Consider the following 24,320-nt stretch of genomic DNA (forward strand, 5'->3'; position numbering starts at 1 on the left):
GCGTGTTTTATTCTTTTATTTTTTTAATTTTTGGTATTGTTTTAATAAAAATTTTTGGAAAGTAGTAGAGAAACTGTTTAAAGTATATTGATTTCGTTGAACTCATATAATAGAAGTATAACTTGTTACGTGCGTACAAAGTACACACATTCTGTTTTTTTTTTCATGCATAATTACTCCCTAAAGTTTGTCGCACTTATGTAGAAACACCCTGTGTTGATGAAGAACATGGTTATTTGTTAAGGTATTCAAATTTTTTATTAGCCAACATAAACAAACGAATCAAAAAAGAAAATGTTAAGAAGGCCTAAGGCTACAATTGAGTTTTAATTACAATATTTTATCTATGCTGTAATATTCCACAGGGTGCTCCGAACTTTATTGAAAAAACACAGTATGATTGTTACACTCGGGATAAAATATTTACCTGTCTAGCAACAATATTATTACCTTGATATTCTTAAATAACGAGGCTATAATATACTAGAAAACTTACTCAAATCGGACAACAGGTTTAGGAAATTGGAGACATCTAAGATCTCCCATTTTTAAGGTGTTACGTTAATTTTGCCGGTATGTGCATTTCAGAATATCAAAAATGGTTATTACAAAAAGTTGTTTGGAATTAAAAACTGCAATTATATGCTTCTAATAAAAAAAAATATTTGCAAAATTTTCTCAAATTACGGATACCCAACATCATTTTATTACAGTTATGATAACGACTATTTTATTATCAGTTTTACGAAAAAAAGTTATTTTTCTAAAATGCTCTACTTGGACCAAATGTACTTTGTACAAATTTTTTCAATTTTATACGAGGTATGTCAAGCAATATGAATTTAGCTTAATAGTTAAGTACCTTTATAGTTCACAATATTTTAATTATAGGGATGTAATTGAATATTGAAAGATAGTCTTTAATTCCAAACAACTTTTGTTTATAATAATTTTCAATATTGTGAAATAAAAAAGTACTTTACTCTTGAGCGAAATTAATATTTTTTGACTTACCTCGTACAAAATGAATAAAATTTGATTTCAGATGATTGCGTCTTAGATTCTATACGATGCATAGCATTTTATGAAGAATAACTTTTTTTCGTGAAATTATAATAAAGAAGTTTTTAATAGGTTCCAAGTTACGCATATTACTACTGTATAAGAGCTCAAAAAAGATTTTTTTTGAATGATTATTATTGTTTAACCTTGTTATAATATGTAGAAAAAAGTTTTAATGACTTTGATAAACATTTTTTTATTTGATAATTTCCGATTTTTGTATTACCTTTTTATCTTTCTTAATTTTCTCAAAAAGAAGTTGTTTATTTCATTTTTAAAGTAAAATAATTGGGTGCATTTTAAAGGCTTCATCTTAAGCTTTAAAAAAAAACACCTAAAAAATGTCCTCCTAAAGTGGTAGTAATTCTGTAAAACTACGTAGTTTTCAAAAATTACATTTTTTTGAGATATCGTCGTATCATTGGAATTAAATTTTTGAGATTTTTTTAACTAAAACATCGTTAATAAGATGTTTCAAAAGGAAGTTGTGCAAATTTTAGAGTTTTATAGGTAAAATTCTATTAGTTACACATTACTAAATCATTTTTAAACAAAATTCTCATCTCAAAATAAGTCTTAATTTCGCCCACATTGTACTTATGCCCATATTATTTTTTTTCTTTTTATTACAAGTATAGAATATCTTTAATGTTCTTCTTTAATTTCCATTTGTAAAATATAATTTGATCAATTAGTTAAAAAATATAATTTTTTATCTCAAACTCGCGCTGCGTCGAACCCTACTATTAGTCCTCTCGCCAGGGGGGTACAACGGCCTCCTTAATTCAGATGGACTTACTTAAGTTTTTTTTATATATTTTGACCCGCAAAATACGAATTTTTTGGGTAACAGTTGATCCGGATGTCGATAAGATTGTTATAGACAAAGAACTTGAGGAATTACATAACAGTGATTTCTCGCAAAACAAAACATCTTTTTGTATTTTTTGGGTCATTCTAGGCAAAAAATGCTCTGACAAGTTTTTTCGTAGAATACATAGTTTTCCAGATAACTGCGGTTGAACTTTCAAAAAATCGAAAAATTGCAATTTTTGAACCCGAATAACTTTTGATTAAAAAATAAAGTAGCAATTCTGCTTACGTCATTTGAAAGTTTAAGTCAAGTTATATCGGTTTTGATTATTTGCATTGCTAAAAATTTATTATTTTATTGGGCAAAAAAGCTTTAAACACCTAGTGCGTGAGTGATTTTTCAATGATTTCTCATTCAAAATCGAACGAGTAGGTAGAGTAGCTACAAGTGCAAGCGAAGCAATTTCTACGTAGCATGCGTTAAAACGCATGTATTAGGCACGGGAAACACTATGTGTTTATAGCGTTGTTTTACAATAAAAATAATTAATTTTTAGCAATGCAAATTATCAAAACCGATATAATTTGACTTAAACTTTCAAATGCGGCAAGCAGAATTGCTACTTTATTTTTTAATCAAAAGTTATTCGGGTTCAAAAATTGCAATTTTTCGATTTTTTTAAAGTTCAACCGCGGTTATCTCGAAAACTATGCGTTCTACGAAAAAACTTGTAGGAGTATTTTTTGCTTAAAATGACTCAAAAAATACAAAAAGATGTTTTGTTTTGCGAGAAATCGCTGTTATGTAATTCCTCAAGTTCTTTGTCTATAACAATCTTATCGACATCCGGATCAACTGTTACCCAAAAAAATCGTATTCTACGGGTCAAAATATATAAAAAAAACTTGGGTAAGTCCATCTGAATTAAGGAGGCCGTTGTACCCCCCCTGGCGACAGGACTATATACAGTGCGCCAATATTTGTGAGAGGGGAGACTTGAGCGTTATAAATAAAAATTTTTAGAAACAGTAGATTTAATGTTGTTCTGAATCTATTTTTTTGTGGTATTTCTGCAATTAACTATTTTTGATGAGAAATAAGCCACAATTTTACTAAAAAAAATATTTTATTAACGTTTCGACGCCCAAATCAAATGTCAAAAATATATTTTGACAACGACATCCGATTTAGGCGTCGAAACGTGAAGAAAATTATGTTTTAGTATAATTGTGGCTTATTTCCCATCAAAAATAGTTAACTGTAGATTGAATTAAAAAAAAACATCTTTATACAAGGTCTTTTGTGTAAAATTTCTGAATTTTTCAATGGTTAAGTCAGTTTTTTACTAAAATTTATATTTTCGTAGGTATTTCATTCAAAAACAACTAATTTTGCAGTTCATTTTTTTAATAAAAAGTGGAGCTCCCACCTTTGGACTAGAAGTTATTGATATGTTGTTTTTAAAACATTTCTTAATGAAATTACAAAAAGTTCTAACTTGTTTGATTTTTTCCGTAAGAAAAATCTCCATTGACTCTCCTAGTGGGTTATATTTTAATTTTAAATGTAGAATTACCGATTTACAAACAAATGAACAAAAAAACTTAACCTAAACTAATGAGGCTGAAAGTTTAATTATTATTGTTTTTGTCAAGATAAATTTGTGTACCCAATTTTATGAAACTAAAGCTATTTAATGGGTACTTGATTACTAGGTAACTAGTTTTGTTAAATTATAATTTTGATCATTGATATTTGCTGTTCTGGAAGTTAAGTGATACAACTGTAATAATTGAAATTATTGGACAACTGAAAAATTTCTCGTGTTCTGCCACAAAGGAAGGCAAATAAAGGCTTGCAGGTATAATGCCATATCTGCCCTCTCATGGTACAATTCGAACAATTATATGTCGATTTACAAATCCGGAACTCGGAGATACACTACACTATGTCATTTTAAGCAACTTTTCAGTAAAGCAGTTTGAATATTTAAAAATTTTATATATCCCATAATTAGGTATTTTTCGGCCTGAAAGAAAATGTGAACAATCATATTTTAATCATACCATATAACTAGTTTATACAATACAGCTAATAAATCGTTAGAATTTGCCCTAATTACTGTAATTAATGGCATTTTACAGTGACATAGTACATTTTACCTCTGAATGTTTTAAAAATCTTTTATATACCATAAATAGGTACCTTTCGGTTTGAAAGACAATGTGATTATATTTTAATCCTAACATATAACTAGTTGGTTTAATCCAACTAATAAAACCTTAAAATTTGCCCTAATTACTGTAATTATAGGTAATTTACCGTGACATAGTGCAGTTTAGCTCTGATAGGTTTGATCTATATTTATAAAAAATTTAACTATTTTTGATGGGAAATAAACCACAATTTTACTAAAAAAAATGATTTTATTAACGTTTCGACGCCCAAATCGGGTGTCTTTGTCAAAATACAAAAAATATTAATGAAATAAACAAAAATGTTGTTGCTTAGTAAAAAAAATTATTTTAATAATTTATTTAATCTGACTCATTTTTATCGGCAATTCAGATATATATTATACATTATAAAGTAGAAAACGTTAAAATGATATTGCCAATATTTATGAGTTTCGTTCCTGGGACGACTACTAAAAGATAGTTCATTCGATTATGTACATGAAATCAACCCCACCTCAAGAATATCCGTCACAAAAAAAATCATAACATGTGATCTGTCTTTAAAAAGACAACCACATGCAATGGTGACAGTAAAATTCTCGCGCTAGAAATTCCATAGTAAATACGTTTAATTTTACTGTCACCATTGCATGTGGTTGTCTTTTTAAAGACACATCACATGTTATGATTTTTCTTGAGTTGGGGTTGATTTCATGTAATCGAATGGGCTATCTTTCAGTAAAGTCGTCCCAGGAACGCAAGTCATAAATATTGGCAGTATCATTTTAAATGTCTTCTACTTTAAAATGTATAATATATGTCTGAATTGCCGATATAAATGAGTCAGATTAAATAAATTATTAGAAGGATTTTTTTTACTAAGCATCAAAATTTTTGTTTATTTCATTAATATTTTTTGTGTTTTGACAACGACACCAAATTTGGACGTCGAAACGTTAATAAAATCATTTTTTAGCAAAATTGTGGCTTATTTCCCATTAAAAATAGTTCATTGCACAAATGCCCACAAGAACATAGCTTCAGAACAATATAAAAATTTAAAGAATTTGAAGGTATTTCAGCCCACAAACATTAGCTACTTCTCATGAAACAAATTTTTATTTTAGTTAAATGTTATTAGAGTAAAACCTGTGTTAACAGCCACCTGTCAAAGTCGGCAACCTTGACTAACGACCATTGTCTAAATTCCCCAAGCCCCAAACCCATTATGTAGATTCCCTTATTTATGATCTGGTATTTTTAGGCCTCTTATAATACGGATACGGACGTGGCCAAATAATCTCATTATTCTTAAAACCCATTTCATAGAAATTTACCAGTTAATATCGGCCAAAATATTTTTGTATATTTACTTGTTCATAATACCCTGTATTGCGAAATACCCAATACTATTTTATTACTTAGCAGCCACAGACAAGCAAGGTTAGAGGCAAAAAATAAAGGAGGCCAAGGCTCAATTTGGGCTGTAGTGCCGTAGAAGAAAAAGATGTTATTACTTATCGTATTTATCTGAAATGAGATTAAAAATAACCTGCATAATAATAATTAGGGTTGGTATCGGCGATCACAAAGTTCTTAAAGCTTTATAATAATATGTCGTAAAATAGGAAACCTTTGTCGCTAAGAAACCAAATAAAAATATAATAGCTGAGAAAGTGAAAAGTATGGTTTAAATTCACAACAGTTGGCCAAAAAATATGGTGTAAAATTATAAAGCTACATTATAAAAAAAATAAAAGTGAATTGGAGAATTGAATGGTGGGCTACAACAATGTTGTAAGCGACAGAATCGAGATTATGCAGGAGATGAAAAAAACACATTGACAAGCCATTTATGAACATACGGATACCAACATTGCGGTACGAAAAACTCAGGGAAGGCAAAATATTTTTAGCCAGATTGAAAGATGCTCGCATTGGTCTTTGGATATACAATAATATTGAATTTAAACCTCACTTTGACCCAATATGTCGCTTACAACATTGTTGTAGCCCAACATTCAATTATTTAAAACGCTTAACATTGGATGTTTAACAGCTGATAACAATCTGAACAGATTCTGTTTTTCCGTAGTATACAGTCTCTGGCCAAATTATTAGACGCACTATAAAAGATTTTATGAAACATTTTAATTATATGGTAATACCATTGTAATACTAAATAGGTTTTTGTATGTGCCCGATACAAGGTATGTTGTTTGGTTATCCATTTAATTGTGGTAACATTATTATTAACCCGGGAGTAGTCGCGCTCACTTCTGTAACGTCGATAGTCGCGTGTGAGATTCTATCTCAAAATACGAATTTAAAAAAAAAATTATTTTGTACCATTTTCATCTACTTTTTTTATTGAAAATATATATTTCTAACAATTTTATTGAAAAAACCTGTGTTAACGGCCACCTGCCAACATCGGGTTTAAAAATTTCCCAAACCAATTACATATAATATGTAAACTACAAAAACTGGCAATACCGTCCAATTCTATATCGGCCAATAGTTCTTTCATTTTTAGTGGCCGTTACTGGCAAATTTTACTGTACAGTAAAACCTGTGTTAACGGCCACCTGCCAACATCGGCCACCTGTTCTAACGGCCAGTTAAAAAATTTCCCAAACCAATTATATGTAGACTACAAAAACTGGCAATAGCGGCCACCTTTCTATATCGGCTAATAGTTCTTTCATTTTTAGTGGCTGCTACTGACAAATTTTACTGTGTGTATTATGAAAAAGGATGAAATGTGAGATTCTATCTAACGGCGCGACTACTCGCGGGTTAAAGCTAATTGGCTCTCCCCAAAGCCATAAATTCCACAAAAAGAAGAAGAAGAAAAAAATTCCTACGCATTACTACACCCTTCCTCGAGGCACTTACGAAATTTTTTCAAAATTGCAAAATTTTTCATCAAGTTATCGCGAAAAAGGGTAAAAATTGAGATTCTATCTCACCGCGCGACTACTCGCGGGTTAATAAACCAATATGTATGTATCTATTGACTATCGAAATAAAACAGAAATAACGACAATTAAATGTTGTCAATTTGTTGTTGTCATATTGTGGCTCAACAAAATAATAACATTTAATAATACTTGTTGTTATTTCTGTTTTTTTTTTATATATTTTTTTAAAGTCGGCATAATTTTAAGTGATGCATAACTTTTGAAACTATTTGTATAATATCACTCGAAATAGAAACACCAATTTTTAAGAGCAATGTATTAATAACCACGATTTTTATAAAAACAACAAAAATATGTAACTTTAAAAAAAGAATAAAGGAAAACAAACAGAATATTTCTGTTAAGAAGAACAGTCATCTATGACCCGTTTGCCGCTAGGTGCTCAGTGAACTAAGTCAACATAGCGTTGTTTGCTATCAGCCTGCAGTTGCAGTAACTCTGAGGTAAAAACACACAAGTTTACATGGCGCTTTTTACCTTTTAAATTAATTGAACATAGTGTTCTATTTTTGTGGTAATTTCGTTTTCGTGGTCATTAGTACAAAGTGTAGTACACTTCTGCAAAGCTCTTGGAGACCCGAGTGTGTTAAAGGGGAGAAAAACAAAACTACACTATGTCGACATAGTGTAGTGTACCTCCGAGGTCCAGAAATATAGAAAATGCTGTAAATCAACACAATAAAGTTATTTTTTCAAAATTTTACAGTTGCCATTATTTTGCCGAAACATCGATTATAATCTCATTAAATATGTTACATTGAATTATTATATTGATATCGTTTTTTAACTACAATATATGTACAGTAGCGTGAAAATGTAAGGAATAGATTATTTCGTAATCCAGCGGCCACCCGGACAAGCGAGAAGCAATGTTTATTTCTCAGATAAACATTTTTTTTTTCAGTTTTTTAAAAGCAGAAATATATTTTGAATCAAATAAATTAAATAATATATACATTCTTCTTTTTGTGTCGGTTAATTGAATTATAAACAATTTTTGGACACTGTATAAATATTTGGGTTAATATTATTATATATAAGGAATATAGAGTTAAATGAACTATCAAATAAAATAGTTCACGACCCCTATTCACATTTAAAAAAATCATGATATCATCACGCCCAAATAGTAGGCTATTGATTATATTCAAAATAAGATAGCTAAAAGGAACTACAACGTTAACGGGGTTTTATTATTTAATATAGTCAATGGACAACTATATATGAAAAAACCGCGGAGTGCTACCATTTAAAGTGGTGCGTTTTTGAGAAATGGGTGAATTAGTCTCTGGGCACAGGTTACATTAGGGTGAGTTCTCTGCACTTTTGGTACAAACATATCTACATAAAAATTGTTCCTGGTTAAATTTCGTATCTAAATATCACTATTTAAAGTCAATGATACTTTTTTTTACAAAAATATATTCAAAAGAAAAAGCACAAAATAACCCAAAAGAAAGAAATTTTGTTTTTTGTCCCATAACTTTTGTCCACGAGGATATAGGTATAGACATTGCTTTACAGAAAAAAAATCTACATATTTTTTCTTTAAAATGTTGTTTAGTAGAGGTAATTGGGATTTATAGTTTTCGAGATATGATTTTTCAAATTTCGCCACTCACAGCAATTTTGGGCAATTTTCCTTGTTATTTCGCAAATATTGTTCTGTTTTTTCTACGTAACTTTAGGTATATGCAATGGTACACGTAATAGGAATAGAAATCAATTACCTTTAAGATGGTCTACTGTATAATGTTTACGACTTTTTTTTAAAGAGATTATGGTTTTTAAATATTTTATACTTTTAACGATTTTTTATAATATAATATAAAAATAAAATAATATTATTATATAATATGTTATATATTATATAATATTTTATTATATATTATATATTATATATTATATATTATATTATAATACCTAATATAAAAAACATATCTATTATTTTTTACGATTATTTTTGAAATTTCTCATAACTTTTTTCTTCTACATTTAGGTATATATTATATTATATATAAAAAAGCTTATTTTGTTTACTTTAAAATGGTGTATTACAAAAAATTCTAGGATTATTTTTGAATAAGATAATATTTTTCAAAATATATTAAGTACTTGCAACGATTTTTGATTTTAGGTTTATTTTTTAAATTTCTCATTATACCTTTTTTTTCTTGTACATGAATATAATATATATTGCTCAATAAAGATGGCTTACTTTCTGTTCTTTAAAATGGTGTATCATCTATATTTAAATAATGGAAACCGAGTGATTCGTTGGTATTTTTTACCTGTATTATTTAAAATTATTTCATTTACAAAAATTACAAAAACATTAGTCTTAGAAAATATCACTTTAGTTAAAATTATTTAAACGTTGACATTGAAAAAAATTTTAGAATCAAAGTCCATCTCTTCGTTAGCATTAGATTCAATATCTTCCTCTGACACCTCAGTTATCTTAGAGTTCCCACAATTAGTACCCATGCACATGCACCCTTTGCAGAATATTGAACAACTAATTCCTATCTTCCTACAACCGCAGATTTTTGTACATTCTTTGGTACATTTACATGCTATTTTTTCAAGCAAAGCTTGTGGTGCAGGAGCTTCAAGTCAAGTCAAGTCCGAGTCAAGTGGATCCAAAGTATTACCTATAAAAAATAAGATTCAATCATAACACACAATCACATAAAAAAATTAAAATAAAAAATTTAAAAAATAATCCTAAAATCAAAAATCGTTGCAAGTACTTATTACATTTTGAAAAAGCATATCTTATTCAAAAATATTCCTAGAATTTTTTGTAATACACCATTTTAAAGAAACCAACATAAGCTTTCTTTTTATTACATAATATATACCTAAATGTAGAAAAAAAAGTTATAATGGAAAATTTAAAAAATAATCGTAAAAAATATAAAAACTCGTTAAAAGTATAAAATCTTGAAAAAGATAACCTCTTTAAAAGAAGTCGTACAACATTATACAGTAGAACATTTTAAAGGTAATTGATTTCTATTCCTCTTACGTGGACCAATGAATATGCCTAAAGTTACGTATAAAAAAGTTATAGAACAATATTTGCGAAATAACAAGGAAAATTGCCCAAAATTGCTGTGAGTGGCGAAATTTGAAAAATCATATTTCGAAAACTATAAATCCTAATGACCTCTACCAAACATCATTTTAAAGAGAAAATTTGTAAGTTTTTTTTCTGTGAAGCAATGTCTATACCTATATACCCGTGGACAAAAGTTATGGGACAAGAAACCAAATTTCTTTCTTCTGGGTGTCTCTGTGCTTTTTCTTTTGAATATATTTTTGTAAAAAAAAGTATCTTTGACTTTAAAAAGTTATATTTAGATAGGAAATTTAACCAGGAACAATTTTTATGTAGACGTGTTTGTACCAAAAGTGCATAGAACTCACCCTAATGTAACCTGTGCCCAGGGACTAATTCACCCATTTCTCAAAAACGCACTCCTTTAAATGGTAGCACTCCGCGGTTTTTTCATATATAGAGATTAATTGACCATATGAAATAATAAAACCCCGTTAACGTTGTAGTTCCTTTCTATGGTACATAATCAATAGCCTAAAGATGACGGCACTAGTATTATAAAGGTATTATGTCAAAAAATTATAATTTAAAAATAAAAATCGACCTGCTTCAGGATTTTTCCTTAAAGCCGCCGGCTTACGAAATAACAAATTTATTCCTTAGATTTGCACCATACTGTATAATATTGTTTATACAATTCGCTATTTGCGCTGCTGCAAAATTGTTATGACTTCCTAAATATTGTTAAGTTCTTAAAAAATACATTAAAAATAAAATATCAGCGCATACTTAAAAATCTACGGCACACAATACATACATTTCTATTTTATAAGATTAAAGCTTAACTGAACTTTATTCTCTATCAACAGATAAATAATAAAAAGTGTTAACCAAAACACGTACAAAATTGCATCGGCTTATATATTAAACAAATTTAAGGATTTATTCTGTTTGCAGGATATTGAACAAATAATAACGAGATCCAAGCATGGAGTTATATTGTTTGGTTTTGGAACAAACATAAGAACATCTGATCTCAATGCAGACAGAGTGCGAGCGATTCTAAAGGCGTTATCCAGACTAAATGAAACAGTTTTATGGAAATTTGACGGTGAGATTAAAGACATACCAAAAAATGTTATTTTAAGAAGCTGGTTACCGCAAAGCGATATACTAGGTAATTATGAATGTGGGAAAATAGATGAAAAAAAATCTTATTTTAATTTATTGTTCTCATGGATTGTAGAAATTTTACGTTTTTGGGAATTATTAAAAAATATATTGTGCTGCTTTACTTAAATATATTAAACCGGTTTTATAGCGTTACATACGCCTTTTCGTTCCTAGTCGTTACTCCTTTCTATTGTGGCAGTCTTCTCTTAAATTTCTTTCTGACGTCGCTCTAGAGATATCCCTTTATCCATGTGACTGCTAGTCTTCCACGCTTTTATTTTTTTCTTGGGGTTCATTATAACACTCAACTGTTCGAACCGTGTAAGATCCAAGACATGTGAATTACTTACTACAACAAATAACCAAGTGGAGATATGGAAAGATCATTTTTAGGAGATGCTAGGCACTCCCAGCTATAACGGAGATGGAATTGTCGAAAACCCGCAGAATATTGTCTTGCATATATCTTGCGAGTCACCAAAACGGAGGTAATAACAGCTATCAAATCTCTTAGAAATAACAGGTCCCCGGGAATCGAGAACATTGCTGCCGAATTAATTAAAACTGATCAGCATCTAACCGCTTAACTTTTGCTCCCCATATTCCGAGAGGTGTGGGAAACAAACCGCATTCCATCGGGCTGGAAAAAACGTAACATTATTAAGCTTGCAGAAAAGGGCAACCTCACACTGTGCAAAAATTGGAGAGGAATAACTTTGCTTACTGGCATAAATAAAATGTTCACGACCATCATACATAAAAGATTAGCCCTGGAACAGCACACTGGGGTCTGAAAAACCCAGGTATAGTCGGTTCGCTAAACTCAGACGCAAATGGCTAATGATTTTAGTACGTAACTTTTTTGTTTTTTGCCAATTTTGACAAAATTTGCAAAATTACTAAATATTTAGTAATTATTAACTATTTAGTAATTATTTTTTTGGCAATTTTATCAAATTGGCAAAATTACTAGCTTAAAACACTAGCCAGTTGAGTGTGAATTTATCGAACGGACTATACATGAATCGTTCAATGTAACTTGATCATGTCTGCGTCTTTTGGCGATCCCTTTCACATAAATTCAGTTAACAGCCGACTACGTTGAGAGACAATTGCTGCGCCGCGTGAGTATGTTGTATAGTTTGCTGTGACGCTTTTAGTGGAGCTGTGGGTACTTCGGACCCCAGTGTGCAGTTGAAGGGTGTTAAAATATTAAGGTGATTTTTTGTTTTTTGCTAGTATAGCAGACTCTAAGAGAAAATATTAGCGTCCACTGACAACAAAAGACTTAGAGTGGGATGCTGAAAACCTGTGGGCGAATGAAGATGAACCTGAGACCATCGAAGATGATTTTGGAGATTCATCAGACGAAAACGATGATTATGTTCCTGAACATCAGTCTGACACTGATAACGAACAAAGTAACGACGGTAATGAAGGAGAACAAACAGAACCCAATACCTCGCAAAGAAATATCGCCAGTATACTGAAAAAAATTGTTTAGAATATCGTACTGTTTAGAATATCGAGCTCAATTATGTTATGTGTATAAGAGCCAAAGTTGAAGTGCCTGGCTAAGCTTAAGAAATAGTTATCTTGTAACAACATTTATGTTTTATGTTAGGTTAAGGGGTTTTTAAGAGACAAGTTTTATTTCACTGGAATTTTGTTTAATTTTTTTGGCCATATCTCCATATTTAAAAAAAAAGTGTAATAAAAGCACTAGATTATGTTTTTTCACGTTTATCAGATTTAATGAGAAATGTTTCTTTCGAAATAAACATATTTTGAAAATAAGATATTGTTGTTTATTGTTTTGTAAAACATACAAAATAAATGACATTTATTACTAAAAAAGACAATTAGGATTTTCGAGACCCCACTGTGCAGTCTACGTTAGATGAACGAACTGTGCTGTTCTAGGGTTAACAAACAAGGTTGACTTTCGAGCTAATCAAGCAGGTTTTAGACCAGAATACTCCTGCATAGACCACCTTAATACTGTGAAGGCAATAATGGAACAATCGGTTCCACGGAACATACCCCTAATATATGGTTATTGTTGATTTGGAACGTCCTTTTACAGCCCATCTCATGCTGCTTTATGGAATATTATAGGGCTAAGAAAAATTCCGCATAAAATAAATTTCCGTTACAAAGTCACTGAACACTGAGGCGACATGCAGCGTGACACACAGTGGGATCAACAGTGACGTATTTGACGTACTTAGTGGAGTCGGACATGGATGCGTGATTTCTCCTTTTCTGTTTAACATAGCTATAGACTATGTTCTCTCCAAACTAGACTTCGACAAAAAAAAGATAGAATAAACGTTAACCACACGCCCAAGCAATCTGGAACACGCCGACGATATCGGCCTGTTTGGAAAAGGTTCCAAGATGTAACCGACCAATTGGAAACAATGTCCACTGAAGCCAAAAAAATTGGTTTGAAAATCAATATTATTAAAAACAAATCCATGAGAATAAATGCAAGGAACAACACGCTATTTACTATCGACAACATGCAGATTGAAAATGTGGAAAACTTTACGTATCTGGGAAGGGTAACCAGGATAATCCTAAGGGGGGTTACATCTACTTGAAGGACTCTGGGGGTATAGAATAATAATGGTGTTAAGCGTATAGAGCTCAAAGTACGTCCAAAAGGGAGTGTTATAACCCCCAAAACCACCCCCTGGTTACGCTTATGAGGATACGAAAAGATGAACAAACGTTCAGCATGCTCAACCCTGTTTGGAGGTCTGGCGAATATACTACAAGGACAAAGATCTGAATATTCAAGTCAAATGTCATGTCTATTCTACTCTATGAATGTGAAACCTTGAACGTGACAAAAACCCTTACAGATAAATTATTGCAGGTTTTGTTAACAAATTTCTACGAAGAATTGTTTGTATTTTCTGGCCAAACATCATCAGAAACGAAGATCTGCTACACCTGACCCAACAAAACAGGGTAGAAAATGAAGTAATGTCCAGAAAGTGGGGTTGCACCGGTAACACACACGAAAAGATATTTCCAGTAATGCAAAGACCACCCTAGAGTGAAATCCCCAGGGAAAAAGATAAATAGGTCGCCCAGCACAAACTTGCAGAAGATCCATCATGGACGAGATAAGATGTCAAGGAAAGTCTTGGACTGAGGTGAAGACCTTAGCACAAAATATAACCCGATGGCGCGTTTTCACCGAAGATCTATGCTTCACTTAGGGATTCAAGAATATTATAGATTTATATATTATTTTTCATATTATTATTGTTACCTAATGTCACCGTTTTTGATGTATTTTAGTCTAGATATTCTTGCAGATTTTTTTCAAAAATCCATCTCAGTAGCTAGTAATTTAGCGATGTATGTACTTCCTGGTTAACTGCCAAATTTAGCTTCATAGGTTAATACTATTACTCTTATTAATACTTTTCTACTGTTATGCTTTTTGCCACAGTACCGAATTCAGGGCTCCCATCACCTCTATTTCCTTTGCTATCCTTTTTTTAATATATTCCTCGTTTCATCCTGTATTCGCTAGATTTGTTCCTAGATTTAAATAGATATTCATTGCAGCTTGCAATTGTTTACTATTCCAGATTCACGTTGTCCCTTTCTTACGTTGCTTCTTTATTTTATATTATAAATAATGCGAATTTGTATTTTTTTACTATTTGATAGTTCGAATATGAATATTGAAATATTGACCTATAGAAGAATAATTATGGGTGTTTCCTGGGTAGATAGAATTACGAACAATGAAGTACTGAGGAGAATAGGTAAAGAAAAGGAAGTTGAACTTCAATTAAAGAAAGAAGGCTACAGTATCTCCGACAAGTGATGCGGGGCGAGAAGTATGGCATCCTGCGACTCGTATTGCAAGGATAGATAGATGGCAGAAGAAGCATCGGAAGAAGACGAATTTCATGGCTGAATAACTTGAGAGAATGGTTTGGATGCAGCTCAAAACAACTATTTAGAGCTACTGCCTCAAAAATTAAAATAGCTATGATGATTGACAAACTCCGTAGCAGAAATTGCACCTGAAGAAGAAGAAGAAGTTCGAATATAGCCCTATTTCATTTCCTTCCATGCTTCTCTGTCCCATGCCAGATGTTTCCATGTGGGTTTTGCAACATTATGAATGTCATCGTCCACCGCATTTAAGGTCTTTCTCGTGTTACAATTCTTTTCTTCGTCTTACATTCGCTCTACAAGATCTCCAACCCTATATTCCATACTTATCTATTCCATCTACTATCCTGGAGCAGTTCGTTGTATCTAGCCCAATTCCATTTCAATAAAGTTGCTTGTCCAATAACATCTTTTAGTTTTCTTCCTTCTCAAATTAATAAATATTTAGTTTGATATTTTTAAAGTGAAATGCCCAGCATTTGTCGTTCCATGGATCTTTTAGTTTTCCTCATCTACTCCAAATTTGTTTTAGTTACTGTTCCTGTAGGGGAGTGCATATATATTTTCACTTCGGAAAAAATCAAACAAGATAGAACTTTTTGTAATTTCATTAAGAAATGTTTAATAAACAACATATCAAAAAGTTCTTCTCGAGAAGTGGGTGCTTCATTTTTTATTAAACAAATGAACTACGAAATTAGATGTTTTTTTAAATAAATCAGAAAATATAAATTTTAGAAAAAAACTGACTTGACCACTGAAAAATTCAGAAAATTTTACAAAAAAAACTTATATAAAGAATTTTCTACAATTAGATCTGTATCTTCTATAATTTTTTATTTATAACGCTAAAGTCACCTTTCTCACAAACATTGGCGCACTGTAAACTAACGTACGGCGAAGTGCACGGTTGAGTTATTTTAATGTAATTCTTTAACTAATTGATCAAATAAAATTTTACAAATTAAGCATGAAAGAAGAATAATTAGGCTAGCTTATGGTTACAATAGAAAGAAATAAAATCTATGGGCATAAGTACGGTGTGGACGGAAAATGAGCCTTACATTAATTTTGATTAAAAATGATTTAAAAATGTGTAACTAATACAATTTTTCCTATAAATCTTTAAATTTTGCACAACTTACCTTTCAAGCATCTTACTAAATGATGTTCCATTAAAAAAATCTCAAAAATGTAATTCAAATGAACGTCTCACAAATTGTAATTTTTAAAATCTTCGTAGTTTTATAGAATTACCACCATTTTAAGACGGTATTACTCCAGTTTGAACAAATCTATTACAGATTTATAAGTGATTTTTTAAAGCTAATGATGTAGTCTTTAAAATGCACTGAATTATCTTACTTTAGATGTAAAATAAACTATTTCTTTTAAGAGAAAATTCTTTTTAAGAAAATTAAGAAAGATAACAAAAATGTAATACAAAAACCGAAAATTACCAGCTAAAACAATGTTTATACAACGTGATCAAAACTTTTTTCTGTAAAACTTTCCCTAAAATACATTTAATAATAAGCGTCAACAATAATCAATGTTCAGCAAAAACATTTTTTTTAGCTGTTATACAGTATGTCTGCGTAACTTGGGACCTATTGATAACTTTTTTATGATAAGTTTTACGAAAAAAAGTAATTCTTTATAAAATACTCTGCAGCGTATTGTATAATCTAAGATGCAATCATCAAATATCAAATTTAATTGATGTTACACGAGGTATGTCAAAAAATATGAATTTCACTCAAGAGTAAAGTACCTTTACGTTTCACAATATAGAAAATTGTTATTAAAAACAGTTGTTTGGAATTAAAAAAGTTGTTTTAGTGTTCAATTACATCTTTCTAATTAAAATATAGTGAATAATAAAGGCACTTAAGTCTTAAGAAAAATTCATATTTTTTACATAACTCGTATAAAATTAAAAAAGTTTGATATCTGATGATTGTATCTTAGATTTAAGACCAGAGAGAGCATTTTATGAAGAATAACTTTTTTTCGTAAAGGTGATAATAAAATAGTTATCATAATTGTAATAAAATGATGATGAGTATCCGTAATTTGAGAAAAAATTGAATTTTTTTTTTGATTAGAATGATGTAATTGTATATTTAGATATAGTTTCTAATTTCAAACAACTTTTCATAATAGCATTTTTTGATATTCTGCAATAAACAGGTACTTCACTCCTTAACGAAATTCATATTTTTGACATAACCCGTATAAAATTGATAAAATTTGATATCTGATGGTTGAGTTTTAGATTTTGACTATCCATAGCATTTTATTAAGAATAATTTTTTTTCGCAAAATTGATTATAAAAAAGTTTTCCATGTGGTTCCTAGCTACGCAGACACACTGTATAGGAGCTTCTGTATAAGAATTTTCAAATTGCAATGCCATATTCGGATTCAGCATAATCAAAAACAAAATAGAAACATATTTGGTCAAAGTAAAATAATGAATGTATCAATATTTTTAAAATTATTTATACAAAACAATTGTTATTGTTTAAACAATTAATAAACAATTAGCGGCCAAATCTGCGAGTAGAACTTTTTACTTTAACATGTATACAAACTAACAATAAATGTTTTGGAAAAATATAAGCTTGTTTGAATTTTTCCGAAACAATGCATATTTTCGTTCTAATTGCACTCCCCTACTGTATAAGCTCCATATTTTAATTGAATACTTTGCCTTGAAGTTTCTGAGATATTTTTATATTTTTCAATACATAAGATAGCTCTTTAAAGGCAGTCCATCACATTACTGCTCTCCTACTTATTTCCGTTGACTTTTTTTTTTAAATTTAGTTTTACACTTTGACCTATATTTATATATGCACCTACGTTTCTAATTTCAGAGGAAACATAATTTTAACGAGGATACTGGGACCCATTTGCGGCAATGGTGTATGGAGAATAAGGTTCAACCACGAGTTATACCAATATTACAAAGAACCCTCTATAGCAAATTATGCCAGAATATGAAGATTGTGATGGACAGGTCACCTCATAAGAATGGACAATGACAGAACACCTAGTAGAACTATGGTGGGACGTCGGCTAGTAGGAAGATCAAGGAAGTAGACCAGGGCGCATCTGTAAAAATATTAGTACATTTGGACGTTGAGAGGTGGCTCAAATTTTTTTGCAGAAATTGCTTGAAAATAACTCAAATAATAATATTTGAGTTATCCTCCCTCTCAAAAAGGTCCGGAACATTGTTTAAATAATCAAAATGTCAAAAAATTAAGGAAAAATTCGATTTTTTTCTTGGTTTTTTGATTATAACTTTAAAAGTATTCATTTCCGAGAAAAGTTGTACTGACATAAAAGTTGCGTAATTAAATTTCCTACAATATAGAATTGGTTAAAAATTTAAGAAATAGTCACCCTTGTTGCAAAATAGCAATAATTGTGAAAAAAACATACAAAAACAAGTATTCGCATTTTACGTTTTTTAACCATTTATGCTACACTTAGGGCCTTCATATTTCACCCTGAAAAATTTTATGATACAGTAAAACAATACTGTAAATTTCATTAAGATCGGTTCAATAGATTTTGCAAAATAAATTTTGCAATCCAGCTTTCGTAAAAAAAATGCATTTTTTCAAAATGTTACAGGACTGAAAATAAAGCAGATAGCAAGTTGAAAATTTTTTTGCATATAGAAGTGCACTGTACCTTTCATTTTCAATTTTGCAAAATTAAAATCGCCTAACACCACGGCGTCAGGGATTTTTTTAAATAAACATTAATTATTGGTGCTACGCGCAGGACAGCGGATAGGTTGCTATGATTGGGCATTCCAATGACCTTTGATAATGATTACTCTATCCTTTGAAATAACACTTTTATTAGCAAAAACTTTCTTTGTTCATATATTTTAACTTAAATAATAAAAGTTTATTATTTTTAAACATATGCAATTGTTTAAACAATATTTCACAAACAATAATAAAATTAGTTTGATTTTTGTGGAATTAAAAAATTAAAATAAAACAAAATATAGAGTAAGAAAATAATATATTAGATAAAGATTAAAAGAAATTTTGGTGGAAATCAACCTGTGTGAATCGAACACCGCTGTCCTGCGCGTAGCACCAAAAATTATTGTTTATTTCAAAAATTTTCTGACGCCGTGGTAATTAATCGATTTTAATTTTGAAAATTGCAAATGAAAGATACAGTACACTTCTATAAGCAAAAAAAAAATCAACTTGCTATCTGCTTTATTTTCAGTCCTGTAACATTTTGAAAAAATGAATTTTTTTTGCGAAAGCTGTATTGCAAAATTTATTTTGCAAAATCTATTGAACCGATCTTAATGAAATTTACAGTATTGTTTTACTGTATCATAAAGTTTTTCTGGGTTAAGTATGAAGGTCCTAAGTATAGCATAAATGGTTGAAAAACGTAAAATGCGAATACTTGTTTTTGTATGGTTTTATCTCAATTATTGCTATTTTGCAACTAGGGTGACTATTTTTTTAAAGTTTTAACCAATTCTATGTTGTAGTAAATTAAATTACGCAACTTTGATGTCAGTACAACTTTTCTCGGAAATGAATACTTTTAAAGTTATAATCAAAAAACGAAGGAAAAAGTCGAATTTTTCCTCCAATTCTTGACATTTTGATTATTTAAACAATGTTCCGGACCTTTTTGAGAGGGAGGATAACCCAAATATTATTATTTGATTTATTTTCAAGCAATTTCTGCAAAAAAATTTGAGTCACCTCTCAACGTCCATCTCAAAACAGATCCGCCCTGGACTAAAGGGCCACTGAGAACCGATGCTAGAGATATTGAGGGTGGAAAACTGAACGAAGGCGGCCAGGGACAGAGATATCTGGAGGCTGATGCTGGGGAAGGCCTGGGCCCGACTTGGGCAGTAGAGCCATAGGAGAGAGAGGGGGAGAGGGAGGGAGGGGGAAGAGATATCTATATTTCATCTACGTGTTTTACGACGGTTCCCTGCACTCTTCCCAGTCAGGCAATGCGATAACTACATCATTAGGGTATACACGGTGATTTAAATATTTTACGTTCACAGAAATGTCCCGCTTTCTCCATCCCATCGAGTTCAAAATGTCCTGGTCCTGAAGTGCAGCTTTAAATAGTTTTAGTAATACTGTATTGATCTACTTTATGCAGCGGTTTGTTTTAATTTAATTCGTTATGTGATCGCTATTAATATTGATAAAGTGATTTGAGCTTGTTATATACAGTATGGTGCAAATGAAAGGAATAAATTCGTTAATTCGTAAACCGACGACTTTAAGGAAAAATCCCGAAACAGGTCGATTTTGATTTTTAAATTATGATATTTTGGCATATATGTCATACTAGTGACGTCATCCGTCTGGGCGTAATGACGTAATCGATGATTATTTTAAATAGGAGTAGGGGTCGTCTGCTAGCTCATTTGAAAGATCGTTCAAGTTTCTATTGCGTAATATAAACATTCACATAATTATTTGCACGGGGTCATAAAATAAAAATTCTAATTCATTTATTGGACGAAAAAAAAAAGAAGAATGCCTGTAATTTATTTAACTCAAAATATATTTAACTGTTGCCCGAAACCAGAAACAAATGCTTATTTCTGAAATTAACACTGCTTTTCGATTAAATTCAATGCTCCAGCCAGCTCCTGCCAGCCACCTTCCTTTTGGAAGTTTTAACATTTAATTTAAGCGAAAAGCAATGTTTATTTGTGATATAAACATTTTTGTCCGATTTCTGACAGCAATAAAATATAAAATCATCGATTACGTCATCACACCCAGATGGATGACGTCACTAGAATGACATATATGCCAGAATATCATAATTTAAAAATAGAAATCGACCTGTTTCGGGATTTTTCCTTAAAGTCGCTGGTTTCCGAAATAAAGAATTTATTCCTTTCATTTGCACTATACTGTATATTTTTTTTTATTTAGCTAAGGCCTCGACAACTAATGGCCATTGGCATGGTAGGTACGGTAATTTTGAACAGTTAGGTACCTAGTGTCTTGTGTAGTGTGTGTGTTGAGTAAGTGTCTTGTTATTTTGCAAAGTCGACGTCATTGTCTTTGCAAAGAGACGCTAATTGTATCCGAACATCTGCGGTCCCTCCGGTGAGATATACTGTATATTAAATAATAATATTTAGTCTATTCAGCTGTTGACCAATGTCTGCATAAAAAGTACACAGCGTAGTATAAAGGGTATTGTAAATACACAGGGTGTTTGGCAAAGAATGGGCCATAGCTTAAGCTCAGGTTCCTGAGGTTAAAATAGGCCGATTTAAGCTAACTTACCTTAATACGAAGTTGATAATAACCGAGATACAGGATGTCAAAGTTAAACTTTTTTTATTTATTATTGAATGCTTCCTGACAGGTATGAGATAACAACATGTAATTTGGTATGTGGGGGTTTTTTGGGTCGAGAAAACTAAATTCCCTACCAAAAATTCTGTATTGCCCAGAGGGCGCCACATACGCGTTTCGGCACTTATTTATTACGTTCAATTTTTTTTATCCCTCACTCTCTATAATTTTGACAATAAAATTTTTATTCTGTTATTAGTTTTACTTAAAAAAGGTATACTTCTTTGATCTCCTTAAACTCAACCGTTTTCGAGATAAACGCATTTTAAATCTGCGATACACCATCATTTTTAGGATATCATTGTAGTTCCACCCGAAAATTAACTTAAAACCATATTAATTGTGCCAGTTCTCAAATTTATGTCATTGCATCGCAAATTCCATTTGAAAAAATTTGCGATACATTTTTGGATAATTTTATGGTTTAAGTTATTTTTCGGGTGTAACTACAATGAGATTATGCTAAAAATGATGGTGTATCGCAGATTTAAAATGCGTTTATCTCGAAAACGGTTCAGTTTAGGGAGATGAAAGAAGTATACCTTTTTGAAGTAAAACTAATAGAAGAATAAAAATTTTAATGTCAAAATTATACTGAGTGAGGGATAAAAAAATTGAACGTAATAAATTAGTGTGAAAGGTGTATGTGGCGCCCTCTGGGCAATACATCATTTTTGGCAGGGAATTTAGTTTTCTCGACCGAAAAAACCCCCACATACCAAATTTCATGTTGTTATCTCATACCTGTCAGGAAATATTCAATAATAAATAAAAAAAAAGTTTAACTTTGACACCCTGTATCTCGGTTATTATAAACTTTGTACTAAGGTTAGTTAGCTTAAATCGGCCTATTTTAACCTCAGGAACCTGAGGTTAAGCTATGGCCCATTTATTTACCGAACACCCTGTATAGTAGAGTAGCCATTTCATTATTGTGGAGTAGGCTCAAAACCTTGGTACCATGCTGTTTAAATGCATTCATTATTTTCGAATCCTTTGAAAAATAATAAATATTTTTTAAAAATCAAAATGCAGAATGAAAGATTACAGGATTACCGAGGCCCGAAAGTACCTTAGAGTAAAAAAAATTTTTTGAATGAAATGTTTGAAATTAGAAATCACACTAAATTTTTTCTTCTTTTTTAAACCCCTGTAACTTATTAAAATAAACATAGAACTTTTCGGGAACTTTCGACCCTCGGTAATAATGTAAATTTTCATTCTGCTTTTAAATTAATTTTTAAAAAAAAATTACTAGTTTTCTCAGGATTAAAAAAAATTAGTGCATTTAAATAGCATTGGACCAAGATTTTGCGCCTACCTCCATAATACAAAAATGATATTAATTTCAGCGCATCCAAAAACAAAACTATTTATTAGCCACTGCGGTGCTCTTAGTACAAATGAAGCAGTTTATCGTGGAGTACCTATAGTAGCTGTACCATTTATTGTTGACCAACATCTACTAGCTGAACAAATGAGAGTGCAAAGATGGGCCACTGTAGTAGATTTTAAAACAATCACTGAGCAAAGCTTTTTTGACGCTATTTATGATGTGCTAAATAATCCAGAGTAAGATATTATTATATTTTTAAGTTTTACAAATATATTACTAGTAGATCTCATATTTCCTACTTCCTAGAATCCTTAGGATCCCCATAACCCCTTCTTACTTACACACAACTAAATTTCTGCTTGTTATAAATGTTTACATACACACTGTGCATCTATCACACCTAAATTTTTACGAATAATCCTTATTTTTTTTTAACTTAGCTCACAACACCATTTCTTTTGTGCTGTTTTAGGTACCGCAAAAATATACAAAAACTGTCCAGGATAGTTCGAGACCAGAAAGAAACACCCCTTGAGCGCTCTATTTTCTGGATAGAGTACGCAATGAGGCACAATGGAACGCATCACTTAAATCCAGAATCAAGAGATCTATCTCTATTCGTACAGTCCTCGCTAGATGTTCAATTATCCTTGCTCTTTATTGCGTTTATATTTTTAGTAGTAACCATAATAGTCCCTTTTAATTTTAAAGAAATGTTATTCAGTTATCAGGGTAAAAAAACATACAAAATAAAATCCAGTTAAATAGAACTTGTTTAGTGTATCATTATGTTTATACTCAACTTTTGGTACCTTTGAGTTTTTTGTTAAAAACTTCTTTGTGGTCGTATATTAATGCTTCTCTATACATTTTCAGGAAAAGCATGTGCTGTTTGAAAATAAATATATCTAAAACCCAGAATAACCTTTCAAATGAGCTAGCACACGACACCTATTCTCAAAAAAAATCATCGATTGCGTCATTACGGCCAGATGGATGACTTCATTGGTTTGATAAATATGTCAAAAAATCAAAATTTAAAAATATAAATAGACCTCGGGATTTTTTGCCAAAGTGTTCTATTCTCGAAAAAATGCATTTATTCCATAATTTTGAACCTCTCTGTATGTACATGTACAGGTATAAGATAATTTGGAATTTACACTTCAAAAAACAAAAATCTTCATAAAGCTTGCCTCTTGAGGTAAAAATAGTACACTAAGCTCTACTTCGATGTAACTTAGTTGTTGGTGTTGCATATTAACCAAGTTTGACAAACAAGTTCCTAACCAAGCAAATAAAGGAGCAAAAACGACAACGTGTCTTTAATTGAGTTTGATTCTTATGAGCTTCCTCTAAACTTGGCATAATACGGGAAT

General features: G+C 30.9%; 1 protein-coding gene across 3 annotated transcripts in view; it reads left to right on the forward strand.

Annotated features, from left to right (window-relative positions):
- The window catches only part of LOC114335966 (UDP-glycosyltransferase UGT5-like), a 60,667-nt gene extending 36,956 nt beyond the window's left edge, over positions 1-23,711 (forward strand). For 2 of the 3 annotated variants that reach the window (XM_028286265.1, XM_050653581.1), the window contains 3 exons: positions 11,059-11,278; positions 22,958-23,177; positions 23,414-23,711. In XM_028286265.1, the coding sequence (XP_028142066.1) occupies positions 11,059-11,278; positions 22,958-23,177; positions 23,414-23,705 (732 nt within the window). In that variant the 3' untranslated portion in view covers positions 23,706-23,711. The remainder of the gene's footprint in view (positions 1-11,058; positions 11,279-22,957; positions 23,178-23,413) is intronic. The other variant, XM_050653686.1, reaches the window with a different exon arrangement.
- Positions 23,712-24,320: the final 609 nt, after the last annotated feature.

Source organism: Diabrotica virgifera, chromosome 1 (genome assembly GCF_917563875.1).
Source record: "Diabrotica virgifera virgifera chromosome 1, PGI_DIABVI_V3a".
Lineage (NCBI taxonomy): Eukaryota > Metazoa > Arthropoda > Insecta > Coleoptera > Chrysomelidae > Diabrotica > Diabrotica virgifera.